This window comes from Chionomys nivalis, chromosome 8 (genome assembly GCF_950005125.1).
Source record: "Chionomys nivalis chromosome 8, mChiNiv1.1, whole genome shotgun sequence".
Classification (NCBI taxonomy): domain Eukaryota; kingdom Metazoa; phylum Chordata; class Mammalia; order Rodentia; family Cricetidae; genus Chionomys; species Chionomys nivalis.
In genome coordinates, this window is record NC_080093.1 from 66154373 (window position 1) to 66170783 (window position 16411).

Sequence of the window (16411 nt, forward strand, 5' to 3'; positions counted from 1 at the left end):
GGACACTGATCAGGGCTCACCTATGTCTGCCTCCCTGATCCCACCCAGGACTTGGGCTACAGATATGCTTGCTTCTGGCTTTTACTTGTGTGCGGAGACCTGAACTTGGGTCCTTGCGCTTATGCAGCAGGCTTGGTACTGACCGAGCCATCTCTCCAGTCCCTGCTCAGTAGTTTTTTTTTGTTTGTTTGTTTGTTTATTTATTTATTTATTTATTTTATTCTTTTTTACTTAAAATTTCCAACTGCTCCCCGTTTCCCATTTCCCTCCCCCTCCTCCCACATATTGCCCCCTCCCCCCGCTCCCCTCCCCCTATCCCCACTCCACTTCTCCTCCCCCTAGTCCACTCCCCCTCCCTCTCGATACTGAAGAGCAGTCCAAATTCCCTGCTCTACAGGAAGACCAAGGTCCTCCCACTTCTATCTAGGTCCAGGAAGGTGAGCATCCAAACAGGCTACGCTCCCACAAAGCCAGTTCATGTATTAGGATCGAAACCTAGTGCCATTGTCCTTGGCTTCTCATTTGCTCAGTAGTTTTGAGAAGGAGCATGCATCTCATGTCTGCTGTGTTTTGCTGTTCATTTTTGTCTCTGGGAAGACTGTACGGTGGCCTTCTCAGAATGTGAGGACGGGTTACCTTACCAACTCTGGTGACTGCCGGGTCATTGATCTTCAAGGAAATGATGATCTTCTTTACAGGGGACCTTTCTTTGATCTTCTCAGGTGCCTGAGCTAGTGAAGAAAATGTAGTGTGAAGATGGAGAATGAGGCCCCAACACCATGCACATAGCTTGGGTCCTGGCACATGTCATTTGTATTTTTAGTTCGATTGTTTGGTGGATACCTTTTAGAGGTACCTACTTATTTCGAAATAGTTTGAGACTCACATGTAGCTGCTGAGTGGCACAGAGGTTCCTCTGCCACTCTCTCCCAGCCCCCTCCCCCCACATAATATTAGCATTGATAGAATGGGTGACTGAGCTCTGCATCACCCTGCTGGGTGTGTATAGAACGTCTTGCTCTGTGCCCCTCCCTCTGTCCTTCTTCCATTTCCCCTCATCTAGGCTGTGAGCAATTTGAGGGCAAAGCGGGCCTCAGCCATTAGTTTTGGTGCCTGGGCTTCATGGGCAGAGCAAGTAGCAAGTGGGACCACCTGCTGAAGGCTGAGTAGGGGGCTGTGGCAGCCACATGGCGGCTCTCTTCTTTGTAAAAGTATTATTACATCAGGTGGTGGTGGCGCACGCCTTTAATCTCAGCTCTTGGGAGGCAGAGGCAGGTGGATCTCTGTGAGTTCAAGGCCAGCCTAGTCTACAAAGTGAGTTCCAGGACAGTCAGGACTGTTTACACGGAAAAACCTTTTCTCGGGGGCTGGAGAGATGGCTCAGTGGTTAAGAGCATTGCCTGTTCTCCCAAAGGTCCTGAGTTCAATTCCCAGCAACCACATGGTGGCTCACAACCATCTGTAATGAGGTCTGGTGTCCTCTTCCGGCCTGCAGGCATACATGTAGACAGAATATTGTATACATAATAAATAAATATTTTTTTTAAAAGAAACCTTTTCTCAAACAAACGAATAAAATTCCTCAAAATGTTATTATATCCTTGTATTTGGGGCACATGTGTAGGACCACCATGTGGGTCCCAGACCAAACTCTAATTGTTGGACTTTGGTGGCAAGCACTTTTGCCTGATGAGTCATCTAACAAGCCCCGTATAGTGGTCCTCGAGGTTTTGCCCCCTGCCACCCAAGAGTTCTGGGTGAAGGGATGGGCCAGCTAATTCACTGTTAGCTAGTCCATGTTCTTGGAGCTGTTCTAAACTGAGGCTCTCAGAGGAGGTTTCCAAGATCATCCCTTCCCCTCGGTACAGAGGCCTGAGCTTCACCTATGATCCCAGGAGCTTCCTGGCTTCCAATTTCTTCTTAGATCCTAAACTTACCAGTCTGGGTTTGTCTCCTAAATAGTGAGGCACTCCCTCCCTGTCTTTCTCCTTCCTTAGGGGCCTACACATAGGTCCCTTTCTCAGAGAAACCTTCCCTGGCTGACCCCATAGGGAAGACAGCACTGTTATTCCAACTATATGGTCTGTTTCTTCTCCGAAGACCAACTTACCACAACCTGCTGTTACACCATGGATCTAATCTTACACTTATCAGGCAGATACATTGACGGTTCACCAGCCACACCATCCTCAGGATGTGCCATGGTTCTTCACACACTGGCCCTAAGTCAATATTAGCTGAATAGACAAAACGAATAGATTCTAGCACCACAGAGCTCAAGATCGCATGAGGTGGGAGCCAAAGAGGAAGTGGAGCTTCAGAAAAAATGTGTCAACAAAAGTCCCTTTTTCTCAGCATCCCCTCGCAGCCCTCTGACACTCAGGAAGTACCCACTACTTATGATGTACCCACTAGGCACCATCCTTGCCTACCTCTGTACCCTCTAAGTGCCAGGTTTTACCTAACTCTGGATCACTTTCCTCTCAGCCTGATTGCATGGTCTCCTGATGCATGTTCTTACCAATTACTCCCCCCATTGCAAAAAGCAAAAGACATTACACACAAATGCCTCGCACACAGTAGACACACAGGAGGGGTTGGCTAGTATGACGGTTCATGCTGCTTACCATGTTTTATCATTATTTTGGGGTGTTTTTACATCCCGCTAGCTGCCTGGTATAAGCACAACAGCCTATGTTTCTTGCAGGAAAGGACGGTACCAGCTAAGCCGGAGTGTGAGCCAGACACACAGGCTTGACCTTCCCTCCAGGTTAGGTTACCAACACCCAGACAGATAGGAAACTAACCCTGCTCCTGAGGCCTGTGGAAATCAGACCAGGTTGGAGTGTGCTTAGTAGAAGAGACCGTTTCCTTTGCGTGTCATTCTAAACAATCGTCACTAGCTCCTAGTTCAGTGGTTCATCAGTGTGAGGTGGAAAGAGGATGAGTAGCCATGGAAACTACAGAGTTCGGCTCTCCAGAACTTTTCTAGAAGCCTTATCCATGCCAGCTCCAGGACAGTGCACAGACATTCCCCACAGGACCCAAGCAATGATTGTGAGATCAGTGTTCAACCTTGGGACAGAGGCCCTGCTTATTTCTAAAGGCATCGAGAAGGTGGTGGCGGTTCCATGGGACATCCTGGAAAGGCGCGTCCTGGCACTTCTCAGTGTGTGTGGTTATGAGGAAAGCAGCGACAATCATGGACAGGGAGTTCTTGTTACTATACCCTTTTTGAGATCTGCAGCTAGACCTTGTGACTAGCAGGGGTGTTGGGATAGAGGGGCGGGACCTAGTCTTTAGTGACACAGTTCTGGACCCATGAAAGATAACATGAGCGCTGCCCTCTTCCCCACCGCAGGCTCCCTTACTTTCCAATGGAATTCCCCTCCAAGCCATCAGAGTCTCCATCCATGGCTCAGTCAGTGTCCTGAGCTGAGCTCTGGGAAGGTAGAGGAGTGCGGCCCTGTTCTAGAAAACGTGAGGCAAATGCTAATGCTTAGGAACAGAAAAGACATCACAAGAAGGGACTCCGATTTTCATGCTTCTGTGGGGATGCAGAAGCTGCTTTACATATCTGGCTCCATGCCGGTTCAGATGCTGTTTGGTCAAATGGGTATAAGCAGGTAGGAGAGTGTACTCCAGGCTCGGGGAGGGCCACTGAGTGACTCTGGCTGCCTGGCTGGCTGCAGAACAGCAAGGCATTGCTTCCACAGCCTGAGGATGCAATCCCACTCTGACCAGCATGCTGGCTAGCTTTGGGGACCATGGATTTTCCAGTTCACCTGCTTATGAGTCAGTCTGGAGGACAGTCAGGCTGGTGTCCAAAGAAGCTCGTGTTGTAACTGCTGAAGACATATGGACTAGGAAGGAGGAGGGCCAAGGTGGTTGGGGTGCAAAGAAGAGAAAATAAAAGAAGTGACCTAAATTCTTTTTGGAAGGTGACAAGTTGAGAAAATGAAAAACAGAACAGCAGAGAAGGGAACAGAAGGAAAAACGCACACATAAACCTCTAACCAGCACGAACAGGGCAAACAAGTCAGATTTCAGAACTGTGATTTCCTTCCAGAACATTTTTCGGGAGAGTCAACATAGCCCATCTTGTCTCCTCTAAGAAGGAGGTAGGTTCTGTGTTTTACATGGCTGGATAAGATTTGTTTGTTACAAAGATATTAATAGAGATGCACTGAGTACTTGCTCCATGCCAGGTATTATTCTAGAACCCCACACCTATTACCTCCTCTAAGTTCCAAACTCATACAACAAGAACTATCGCTCACTTCATAGCTGAGGGGGCAGTCTCGACACATGGTGAGCTCACACCTAGAGCGTGATTTAACATTAATGAAGATGACCGTGTGCCAATCAACAACCATGTTCTCTCAATCCTGAGGGATCTGCGGCTCTCGTCACAGGTCCCCTGGGAGGTTACCTTTCAGAATCTTTTCCAGGTCCTTTGGGGGGCCTTTTGCGTTCTGTATCAGGGCTGTCAGGTAGAGCTTGGCCAAGGTCTCAGACTGAAAAATCTGCGGGTGGTGGAGTTCCCACTTGTAGCCGAGGCATTCTAGAATCACATCTGGGTAGAGAAAATGACGCTGAGTCACAGTTAGGAACACTGCCACCTGAGGATGCATCGGCTCCTCCTAATGGCCATAGTTACTCAGTAGATAGAGGGGCTTCCCAGGCCTTAGTGTAGTACGGGGCCAACGCCTGCTCGCTTTGAGGGGGACTCTGTGAGCAATGGTATGGCAATGATATCGGTGTTCTGAGGGTTGGGGACAAAGCTGTAGATTTTCAAGCCATGTAAGCTGCTCTCTGACTCGAGGGCTTGGAAATAGCTCAGAAGGGACTTTAGGGACTCTCTCTGGGGGCTTCATACTGAAGTAAAATGGCACTGTGAAGAAAGAAAGTCCTTTGCTAACTGTGGGATGCTTTGTGTGGGGGCATCCGACCCATGTCTCTCATGGATGATTAAGAGGAGATCTTGACAGGAAGGCAGGTGAATAATTCAAGGATGCCAGGCCAAGGTGAGGCGTGGGGGGGGGGAGAACTCTGTATGACTCAGCTCTTACTGTAAGCAGAGAGCTGGGGGAGGGGCTGGTGAAAGGGACAATTGTTCTAAACCAGACATGACCTAGAAGGCCGTTTGCCATTTCTTGGCTTTGCCATTAGTTGGACGGTGTGACTTAGGGTACCTATCTCTCCTTCCTGACATTGTTATTCACCAGCTTACGATACTGTTTTATGTTGGAGTTCATAAACAGAGTTTGCATTTCAGATCTTTTTGGATGACCTCAAGCAGTGTGGTTATGCTGGGTTAGGAAAAAACAGTCCCATATATGTGGGGTGATTATAGAAAGGAACAGAATTATAGATCCAGCATGTTCCTTCACTGGATAACAATCTCAACTTCAAAGATGGCCATTACAAGGCAGACATCACTAATCAATCCCGGTGTTCTTTCTCCTCACCATGAAAAGGAATCAAACTGCTTCTCTAGATCCAGTAGAGTTGGCAGATGAGAATGAATTGCTAGCTTTCCCTTGAAAAAGAGGTGTGTCTGACTTCAGGCAACCATTCTGGGGGGTTTAACCCCAAACAGCTCTTTAAAGGGCTGACTTTGGAGTAGGGGTGTGACTCAGTGGTAGAGGGCATGCCCGGCACACATGAGGGCCTAGGTTCAGCCTCCAGCATAACAAAAGGTAGGAAAAAAACCACTACAGCTGTCTTCCCACTGTCCTCACCTGGCTCAGTGGGCCTCTCCCTACTCTGACTTATACTCCCATCACAGAAAAGGCCTTTGGAACAAGTGTGAAGCTGAATGTCAATCATGACTGGCTAAGTCCCAAAGGGACAAAAATCCAGCTGCCGGTCCTGAACGTTCTGTGTAGACTCCTCCAAAGGCTACCTAATATCACCGGTGTGTTTGTCTTTATTGTGCCACATGCATGTGTGTATGCAGAGCACGGATCCACTCCTCACACACAGAGGAATGCTCGCAGGCACCTGTTTCACGTGAGACACTGTGGTTCACGAGAATGGTGGTTCGCAGAACAGATACCTGCCCATGGCTGGTTCCCTTCCCCAGGGACCATAGAGGAGCCACAAAGTCAGCACAGTTCTGGCTGAACCCACTGGTGACAACTCACCTGCTTCCCCGCTTTGGATGCTACTGTCTGTGAGATTCTCAGCGAAAAACTTCTGGAATTTTGAAATACATAATCTTGAGGGAAAAACACAAACAGAAGATCCAGAGGTTAATAATAAGTCAATTTCTTGCTAACCGTAATAGTTATGAGAGGCGTGGGAGACAGATTCTATATGTCTTAACTTGTTATGTGAGCCAAGAGTTGGAGAAAGAAGGGCAACATCCCCAACCTTATATATCTGCACCAGATAGAACCCGGGGGCCATGTAGCTCTGTCTGGCTGCTTTCGGCTTCACCATTAGTTTGGTTGTGTGATCTGTGTATGATTATTGCTATTTACCAACTATATGCTAGTATTTTATGGCAGGTTCAGAAACTGGGCCACAACGCATCCTATTGTATAATTTACTAAACCATCAGTCCTGACATTATCCATCTCCACAGCAGCCACCCATACATCATCTATCCTTACAGCATCCATCCCCACAACACACACCATCCCAGTACCCCTACATCATCTATCCTTACAGCATCCATCCCCACAACACACACCATCCCAGTACCCCTACATCATCTATCCTTACAGCATCCATCCCCACAACACACACCATCCCAGTACCCCTACATCATCTATCCTTACAACCTCCATCCCCACAACACACATCATTCCAGTATCCCTACCTCATCGATCCTTACTTCATCCATTCCTAAAACGTCTTCCTCTTTGTGTGAGTTTCCTCAGCTCCTGACGTGGCTGACTCTAAACACTGACCCCTGTTCCTGCTGGTGAGCATGACCTACCAAGGAGGTATTTGAAGCTCCCCCTGCCTGTGGAATGGCACTTCCTTTGGAAAGTCTCTAAAACTTGAAACTCTAAAATGGCATACAGTAGGTACTCCATAAATACCTGTTGGAGAAGAGCGTAGAGTGTTCTTTTCTAGGGCATTGACTGCCAGTCTCAGGACAGCTGAAAATTAACCTCACAGTCTACCCCAAACCCTGTTCTTCTACCCCAGTTCTAATCTCGGGACAGGGACCCCCAGGTACCCACGCCAGCCAACTGGGCATTGTCACTTCTAACCACTTATCTCCATCTAATGAAATGTTCTTTACCTTCATTGTTCAACCTTTGTCCAGGCTACTTCTTGTAGTATGGTACGGTGGACTGCTTCCCGCCACCCGGCTAGCTTTACCTGAAATAATAACTGTATTCTTTTAAACACTGCCTGGCCCATTAGTTCCAGCCTCTTATTGGCTAACTCTCACATCTCGATTAACCCATTTTTAATAATCTGTGTAGCCCCACGAGGTGTGGCTTACCAGGAAAGATCCTGACCCGCGTCTGTGTCGGGTGGGAGAATCATGGCGACTGCCTTACTCGGCTTCTTTCTCCCAGCATTCTGTCTGTTTACTCTGCCTACTTAATTTTCTGTCCTATTAAAGAGCTAAGGCAGTCTCTTTATTTAACCAATGAAATTAACACAAAACAGAAGATTCTCCCCCATCAACTTCTTGTCCACCCAGTCAAGGCCCAGACAATGCCAGTGTCCTGGCCTCTAGCGCATCCTCTCCTTGCCATGCCCCACACAATGTACAGAGCTGGTCTTGTCTTTCCTGTTGGGGACCCACCATTGCATTCCCACAGACTCATCAGCAAAGCTACAGGCTCCTGCCTCACTACGACCTTGTGCCTCCTGCTCTGAGTGCAGCCTTTTCTGGCTTCTCGAATGCAGCCACCACATGCTCATAGGTCCTGTTCCTGTGCTGAGGGCTCCCCCACCATGTACAAGAACTTGGGTGGAGGAACAGGGTTTGGGGTAGACTGTGAGGTTAATTTTCAGTTGTTCTGAGACTGGCAGTTCTTCTCTCAAGGGGCTCTTACTAATTCTCTAGGAAAAGCTCCATTGTTGCTCTCTCTGGCCCAGCAACCCCAGCCCCATAGATCCCCAAGTCTGCCCCTCTAAAACTTCTGCAATGTCTTCTGGTTGCCTGTCTATTCCTGGGTCCTCTACACAACACCAGGGTGTCTGTTTACTGCTGTGGCCCTGGTACAAGCCTCCGTGCAGGTGTTTGGTCAATGTCCAGTGAGTATGAATAGCAACAGTAATAGTACTTTACACAGACACTATGTGCCCTACATGCAGAGTGTGGAAACAAACTAAAACCTGAGTCACATAGTCAGTTAGAGGATGATCGTCCCAAGAAAGCCAATCAGCCAAGGGACACTTGAGACCACATCTGGTCTGTGTGCCCCGGCATCCACTTGGCAAGGCTGTTTACCAGTGATTCAGAAGCCCTCAGGAGCCAGGTGCATGGAGGTGGTTTGGGCAGGAGCCCATTTCCGGAATAATAGTGACAGCATGCCGCCCTTTCCAGGACAGAGATGGCTGCAAATGACTCAACCTCAGGAAGGCCTGGGTTGTTTACTCAGCAGGAGTGATGGACTGGACCCAGTTACCCTCACACCTTCCCTCAGTCACTTAGGTGACATGTCTGAGAAGAGCTGGCCAGGGTTAAGAGTTCAGACTGTCACCTTAAATGGGACAGCTTGGTTTTGGAAACGAAAGGGCACTGCCCATGAGCTCAACCTACTGCACAAACATCCCCATTGCCAGCTGAGCCAGGAGGTGCCAGATGACAAAACGGCCACGCTGCCTCTCCTGGGTGTGAGAGCTGTTCACTATACAAGCTATATACACAACAAGCAGAACTGGCCAGCTGGGGGCACCCAGGGCACTGAATGTCCAAGACACAGCTACAGACCCCAAAATAAATGGGAGCCGGGAGCTAAGTGACCCTTGATGCGATGTGTTTACTACAGTTTGATCTGGCCGTTGTCAAAGTTGACAATGACCCCATGTGGGAGAAGTCACAGTTACAACACAAGAGTACAAGTGTGTACAGTAAACTTGTATATAACATACAAGTTTATATTTACTTGAGATTCTGTAGACCTCCAGAAGTAGGCTGATGTTAGGATCACTGGTAGGGTCTATGGGACAAAGCTCTCTTCACTCGCCAGGAGGGAAAATGCTCTGGGAAGATGTGGCAGGGAGCAGGGGTCATGTGCTCATAGGCTGCCACTTCTTTCCCCAGATTGGGGCCCATGGTGGAGAAAGAGAAAAGGGAATTCCGAAATTGTCTCAGGGGTATACAGGTCTTCGGTAACAAGCCACACATGGGAATGCCAGCTTGATACTTCAGTGTCGAAGACTCCAATTTGGCTTACTGGGAAGAATTACACAGACCTGGGTCCAAGTCCCTTCATTTTTTATCCATGTGACCTTGGAACCTGTCTCTTGGCCTCAGAGCTTTCCCCTATAAAACAAAGATGGCTGGGCAGAGTAAGGGTGAATGCCTGAGGGCCTACCGTTAAGCCTATACTTAGCTGATGTTTGCTCTTTTGTTCCCCTATAACTCAAGTCCTATGTCCCTCATCTCCCCACAAGAGCTGTACTCTGATAAAATATCCAGGGGTCCCCTGTGGACATTTTCACCTTTCTGCATGAAGACATCTGCACCTCTCTTCCCGCCCTTGATTGACTTGGCACTGCAGACAGGATGAAAGGACACCATCATCCAGGAACAACAGCCAGGGATCAGGAAGGGTTTTAGGCTCATTTCCCAGAGTGTCTGGATCCATAGTGGGGAGGCCCTTCCTATAGGTCTTGGCTGGGCAGCACCTCTTCTATGCTGCCTCTTTGGGCAAGAGACAATGTGTATCCATATATGCCAGAAACCCCCAAGACTGCTTGAGCTATTTTCGAGGGTGTCTGTTCAAGGTTTTTCCATGAATAATGTCACAAAAGAGAGCATATTCGATTTGTATATAAGAACCTATGGTTATATGAAAGGAGTCGATACTGCCGGGTCTCTCGGCCCCCAACCTCACTCTGCACTCTAAGCCATCCACAGAGCTCTGCACGGAATCTAAGAGTGAGCAGCCTCAGCGTCCCCCACACCCTGGAAACCCACAGACACAACAAGCAGAACTGGCCAGCTGGGTGGCACCCAGGGCACTGACCTGTCCAAGGCACAGCTACAGACCCAAAATAAACGGGAGCTTGGAGCTGAGTGACCCTTGATGCGATATGTTTACTACAGTTTGATCTGGCTCCTGTCAAAGTTGACAATGACCCCATGTGGGAGAAGTCACAATTACAACACAAGAGGTCAGGCCAGGACTTTACTGATCAGGTAGGGTTGGGGAGCTATGTGTGCTCTGGGGACACGTGCATGCTACACAGGACAATTCCAGACACTCGCACACACACTGGACTTGGAACATGATATCAGAAAGTCTCCTGGTATCTAAAGGTACACATTATTAGCTATTATTTTATTGCCTAAATTATTAGCTTTATTACCTTATTAAATTGTTGTCTATCAATATAAAAAACGGAAAAAAATAGAACCTTTAAGGTGCTTTCCAAGAGTTTCTCACAGTTCCAGGGATAGATTCCCACTACAAAGACAGGATTGCAATCCCATGTTCGTGAAAGAAAACCCATTTTCCCCACACCCTGGCCGACTCCACCGAGATAACCATCCGCTTTATTCGGAGTCCATTATTTGTAGGAAAAATACTAAGCATTTCTAGGGCACAATCTGATACAATGCACTAGACTTAATCATCCATCTAGTTTTCAAGGGAGTTTCCATCATCACCTTTCCACAGACGAGGAAAGCGAGCCTTAGCCACAGGTTGAAAGTCACATTTGAGCAGTCACTCATCAGATCTTCCATGCCAGATACTCTCCGAGGTGGCAGGGGGCAGCCTTTGCTTAGGCCGACTTAACCATGAACACGTGAGACAGGACTACCTGTTCAGAGATTAGTGGCATCAAGCCAGAGCACAGCACCCGAGAGTAGGCATTGAGGTCCTTTGCTGTGTCCTCTGGACAGGTAGAACAGGCAATTTGGAGAAGTGATGGTCTAGCCTGATGCTAAGGCTTCTTACTAAGAGAGGGAAAGGGAATGGTAGCCTGTGTAGAAATGGGAATTCATAGGAATTCACATCAGAATTCACACCAAGACACTTAGCCATAGCACTTTTTCAAGCGATCATTTGGTCTGTGGATGATGAATTTAGATTTTGGTAGGAGTCCGAAGTTCATATGTAAAGGAAAACCTGCTCTTTAGCCACCACTGCTAGACCTTGTCAGAGCAAGAAGTCACTTCAGACCCTCTCCGTGCCTATGCGTCATCCCCTAGTGAGGTTTCCCACTAGATATGCCTGGACCACCCATAGCCAGTGTGGTCTAGTCATCAAGTACCCCCCCCCCCCCCGCCCTTCTGGGCTGGCATCCCCTGCCATGGTCCTTCAACCGTTCCTACCTTTCTGGGTTCTTCAGAGCTTCGTCAAGGTCTATGTTCAAAACATTGCACATCTGGGAGAGCGCCAGCAGGTCCCCACAGAAATGATCTTGGGGAAAACGCCACCGGTTGGTTGCACCAACAATCCGGCGCTCCAGCCGAGTCTTGCGCTGCTGGATCAGAGAGAAGGGCCTTGAACGTCACCCAAATGCCAGCATTCCCTGACTGGGCAGCACAAAGAAAATCAATGCAGATTCTAAACTGCTGGTGAACTCTCAGACCTGGCTAGTATCTGTCATAGGGCATCTTCTCAAGATAAGGGTGGAGTGTTCTGTGGTTCAAACTATGAAGTACTTTGGAATTTGGGGTCTGGAACAAGAGCTGCCTGGGACAAAAAGACCAGATGTAGCTAAGAATCCACATCCACAAGTAGGCATATTACTACGGTTCAAGTCCTGTTCTTTGAGCCCTTACCCTAACACAGTCAGAAGGATGCTATGGATGGAGAGTTTTCTTTTTGGTAAAGTACACAACACAAATTCACCATCGTATTCATTTATAGTGTGCAGCTCAGGGGCATTCAGTACATTCACAATCTTATGCAGCCACCACCTATCTAGCTTCAGAACGTCTTCATCACTCACCAAAGGACCCTGTATCCCCCAGCTCCCCAAGCATCGCCCTCCCTCCACTGCTGGTGACCACTACGATGCTTTCTGATGCCGGCTTTGCTCACGCTGGATACTGTAAGGGTGGAATCTCACAATGTCTGGCTCTTCGTGTCTGGTTCCTCTTAGTTACCATGTTTCTAAGGTTCAGTCATGTATCAGCGCTTACTTCCTTTTCAAGGCTGAATGATATTGCACTGTGTGATTAATAGCACAATTTGTTTATCTCTTCCCCAGCTGATGATACTTAGTCGTTCCTGCTTCTAGCTGTTATGAATCGTGCCGCTAGGAACGTCCATACAGTTTCCTTGATGGAAGAGAACACCAGGCATCCAATCCTCAGACTGATGACTCAAAGACATAGCAAGGAAAACTCGCCACAAGGGATCCATGGGAATGGAAGTCATCGGTCCTAAGCCATCCAGGCACCCAGAGAATAGTGGAAATATGGGATGTGGGATCCCACTCTAATTCCTATTATTGCTACCTACTGATGGGCAAGTCATCTAACCGACTGAGCCCCTCAGATATCGTTTAAGTTGCAGATTAACTTAAATGAGAATGTGATAAAGATGACGATAAGGATTGTGGCCACAACTGTGACAATGATGATGGCAATAGCAGTGGTGGTGTGTGTGCTGGTGATGATGGCGGTAGTGACAACGGTGGTGACAGCGATAGTCAGGATGATGATACTGGTGCTGGTGCTGCTGGTAAGTAGTTAGGGTGGTGAAGTGAGATAGGAAAGATGATTAAAGTTAATGGCAATAGTGATGGGACTGATGGCAATGCCAGGATGGTGATGATGTAGTGATTTTGGTGGTCATGGTGATATCCGTTGCAGTAATGCGTGGTGAGGTGTTGGTGCTGGTGATGATGGTATGATATTAGTAGTGGTGGTGGTAGCAGTGACAACAATGGTGACAGAGATGGTGATACCACCTTAGTTTTAGAATTATTAAGAGGATAAAATGAAACAGACCAGGAAGTGTGTCTTTGCACATTGCCCAGGTAGGTGACCGTAAGCTGTGGATTGAGTTTGGCTATGGCCTTGCTGTCATGAGGAGCTGACAAGGGTCAGCTCAGTGGTGGGGCTGCTCTCTGGTTTCTGGACAGTGCTGCCTGGACTCGCCCTTCCCTGCGGTCGACCAGTCAAGCTTGAAGCCCTCAGTGGTGCAGGCCCTGGTCCTTATGGAAACATGGGAATCCCACTGTAACCCTGTGCTGCTACCGTTCCATGCTGCGTGTGTGTGTGTGTGTGTGTGTGAGCATATTGTGATGCCTGTGAACATGAACATATGTGCACAGTGAGAGGTTGATATTGTGTATCTTTCTTTATCACCCTTTGTTTTAGTTTTTGAATAACGGTCGCTCACTGAACCCAAGCTCGTCAGTTCAGCAAGAACAACTGTCTAGCAAGCCCCAAGATTCTCCTGTCTTTTCCCACTGCCCAGCGTTGGGGGTACTCCACACATACACACACACTCAGGTTTTTATGGGTGCTAGGGGATCAAACTCAAGCCGTCAGTCTTGCATGGCAAGCACTTTATTGACTAAGCCCCGTGAAAGAAATTTTCCCTAGAAGCCGGGCAGTGGTGGTACACGCCTTTAATCCCAGCACTTGGAAGGCAGAGGCAGGCGGATCTCTGGGAGTTCGAGGACAGCCTGGTCTACAAGAGCTAGTTCTGGGACAGGCACCAAAGCTACAGAGAAACCCTGTCTCGAAAAACCGAAAAAAAAATTTCCTAGAAACTATGCCTTATGTTGAAAAGTCTGCGAGGCTGATTCACTGATGACGGACAGCTTCAATGACTGTGGGGGGTTGGAGTGCTGCAGGTCCAGAGCCTAATGACAATTTATCTCGGGTGGTCTCCGGTCCACTTCCAGTCATTCCTCGCCTGCCTCTTTGTCTGGCACATCTTTGTGACTGTCAGGTGGAACATTTTGCAATATATTGACAACCTCAAAATGTCATCAGTTAACCCAGACACCTGTAGCAGAGATTTCCCCACATTGGTGTGACCTATTGACCTGATAACTTTCTGTGTTCTGTTAATGTACAATGTCATGAATTTGTTACCATGCCAGAAAATGAACTTCAGAGTAACCTAAATCTGTGTTCCTGAGCCAAGCTCATTTATATTTGCCTCCAGAATAAACTATCCCTTATCCCGCTTTGAGGTGAGAGTTGTGGTTTTTGCATCAATAACCATCTCTCCAGCCCTGCCATTACCTGCCTTCTGGTGAGAGGATCTACTTACCGGACTCGACATTTTCATGGATGATGGTGGAGATGACACGGAAGGAAAGAGATGAATATCTAGAAGACAAAAGCGTTAAAGCTGAGCATTTTAATGTGTCCCTGCAGCATCTCCTCAGAACACTGTAGCAGAGACTGAGCTAAAGAATCTCTATTTTACCATAAAAGGAATAAAAAGAAAGCCTCAAATGTGGGTCACATAGCAAAGCAAGGTGGTACCTAGGCTTTCTGCTGTTAGCTTGTTCTGTGGTTGAATACAGGGCCTCATAGTCCGCTAGAGCTCTGGCCTGGAGCTCCATCCCCAGGCCTGGGTTCTCAAAGGCCTATCTGTGGATAGATCTATGCTGTTGTGCTGGAAAAGCAGCTCAGAGGGGCAGCACACGCTGATCTTCATCCTCTTGACAACGAGAGAGGATGGAGGGCAACAGAAGGCTGCAATCAGGGTGAGCACATAATTCTTCATTTGGCTCAGGAGACAAAGGGGAGGCTTTCCCCACCAGCCCCCGACAACAGGTGGAGTCGGGGCTGTGCTGGAGCCCCGAAGATTTGTGACGACCTTGGCTTAAGGGCCATGGAAGAGGACTGGCAGTGCCCGCATTCTTCTGCGGGTTCTGACCGCAATTGGGGCAATTTGGTGACAAGCAACAGAAACTAATTTGATTAATGGTATGCAAAAAACAAATTCTTTCTCCAGGCACCTTTCTGCATGTGAACTCAGGAAGGTTTGCTTGTTTCTGAGGTATAGTAGAGAGGAAGACGGGAATGTCCTCGCCTCGCGTGATTTCCATCCCATGTGAGCAGGCAGAATTAGATTTTCCTTTAAAATTAAGCACATTAAAAACAAACAAACAGAAAGCACTGCAAAAGTAGCAGCTGAATCAATACAAATACAGCAGGCAAAGAAAAATTTGACAGGGGCTGGAGAGATGGCTCAGAGGTTAAGAGCACTGGCTGCTCTTCCAGAGGTCCTGAGTTCAATTCCCAGCAACTACATGGTGGCTCACAACCATCTGTACTGAGATCTGGTGCCCTCTTCTGGCCTGCAGATGTACATGCAGGCAGAATACTGTGTATACAATAAATAAATCTTAAAAAAAAAAAAAAAAGAAAAAGAAAATTTGACAACGGTTACACGGTATTTCATAAACGGGTGCTTCATTCTTCATTAAAATAGTTCCTTATCATTAGTCATTGCAGCTGCTTCCTGTGTTCTATTCCCATAAACAGCAAGAGCAGCACACACACATTATTAAGGCTGGTAGTTTATATTAATATGTGCATGTATGCTATCTACCTAGGCACACAAACATGCAAATATATAAACATGTATCGTTGTATGCTGCTGCATTTATTTCTACAAACCAGATCTTCTAATGGAATTATGAATTATACTTGTTTAATTATAATAGATGAATGCCAATTCACCTGACCAAAGGTTGCCACAATTTGCATTCCTAGCATCGATTTTTAAGTACTAGGCTTATCAGTGTATGATCTTTGCTAATCTGGTGACAGATGGCTTCATGAAGAGTCCAAAAATAAAAAAATAAAATGTATATTCCAGAAATAAAAATGTAGAAATAAAGAAATATAAAGTTGTAAGCCTAGGAGAATAGGAACAGACTGTCAGCAGCTTTCTCAGCAGCTTGAGGATTAACTGTTAACAGTGGATTACTCCGCTTTACAACCCATAGCTCTATTCATGAGGCCAAAGGAGCTCTCTGCAAGCTGAGAGCTGGCCTATGGGTATGAGCTGAGTCAACTTTTAGGAAATAGATATATGACCTCTGGGTTATGCCTTATCCCTGCTCTGTGAAACTGGCAACATCAAAGGGGAGAGCTTTTGCGTTATTCTACCTTGTCCCTTTTCCTTCATGGACTTTGTCGTCTCCTGTTGAGCTGCTGAGGTTCCCTGAGCATCGTGAAGGTGCTTGCTACGCACAGTGCTGGGAACCCAAAGCTTTATGCGTACGTGTCTGCCCCGTGGGCTTCACAGGTATGCGGCATTCTCAACATACC

General features: G+C 47.5%; 1 protein-coding gene across 2 annotated transcripts in view; it reads right to left on the minus strand.

Annotated features, from left to right (window-relative positions):
• The window catches only part of Btbd16 (BTB domain containing 16), a 50791-nt gene extending 35389 nt beyond the window's left edge, over window positions 1-15402 (minus strand). The window contains exons 1-5 of one of the 2 annotated variants that reach the window (XM_057779542.1): window positions 15385-15402; window positions 11486-11637; window positions 6150-6223; window positions 4433-4576; window positions 642-731 (exon numbers count right to left, since the gene is read on the minus strand). In XM_057779542.1, the coding sequence (XP_057635525.1) occupies window positions 642-731; window positions 4433-4576; window positions 6150-6223; window positions 11486-11637; window positions 15385-15402 (478 nt within the window). Of the gene's footprint in view, window positions 1-641; window positions 732-4432; window positions 4577-6149; window positions 6224-11485; window positions 11638-14342; window positions 14412-15384 lie in introns of those variants that run through there. The other variant, XM_057779541.1, reaches the window with a different exon arrangement.
• Window positions 15403-16411: the final 1009 nt, after the last annotated feature.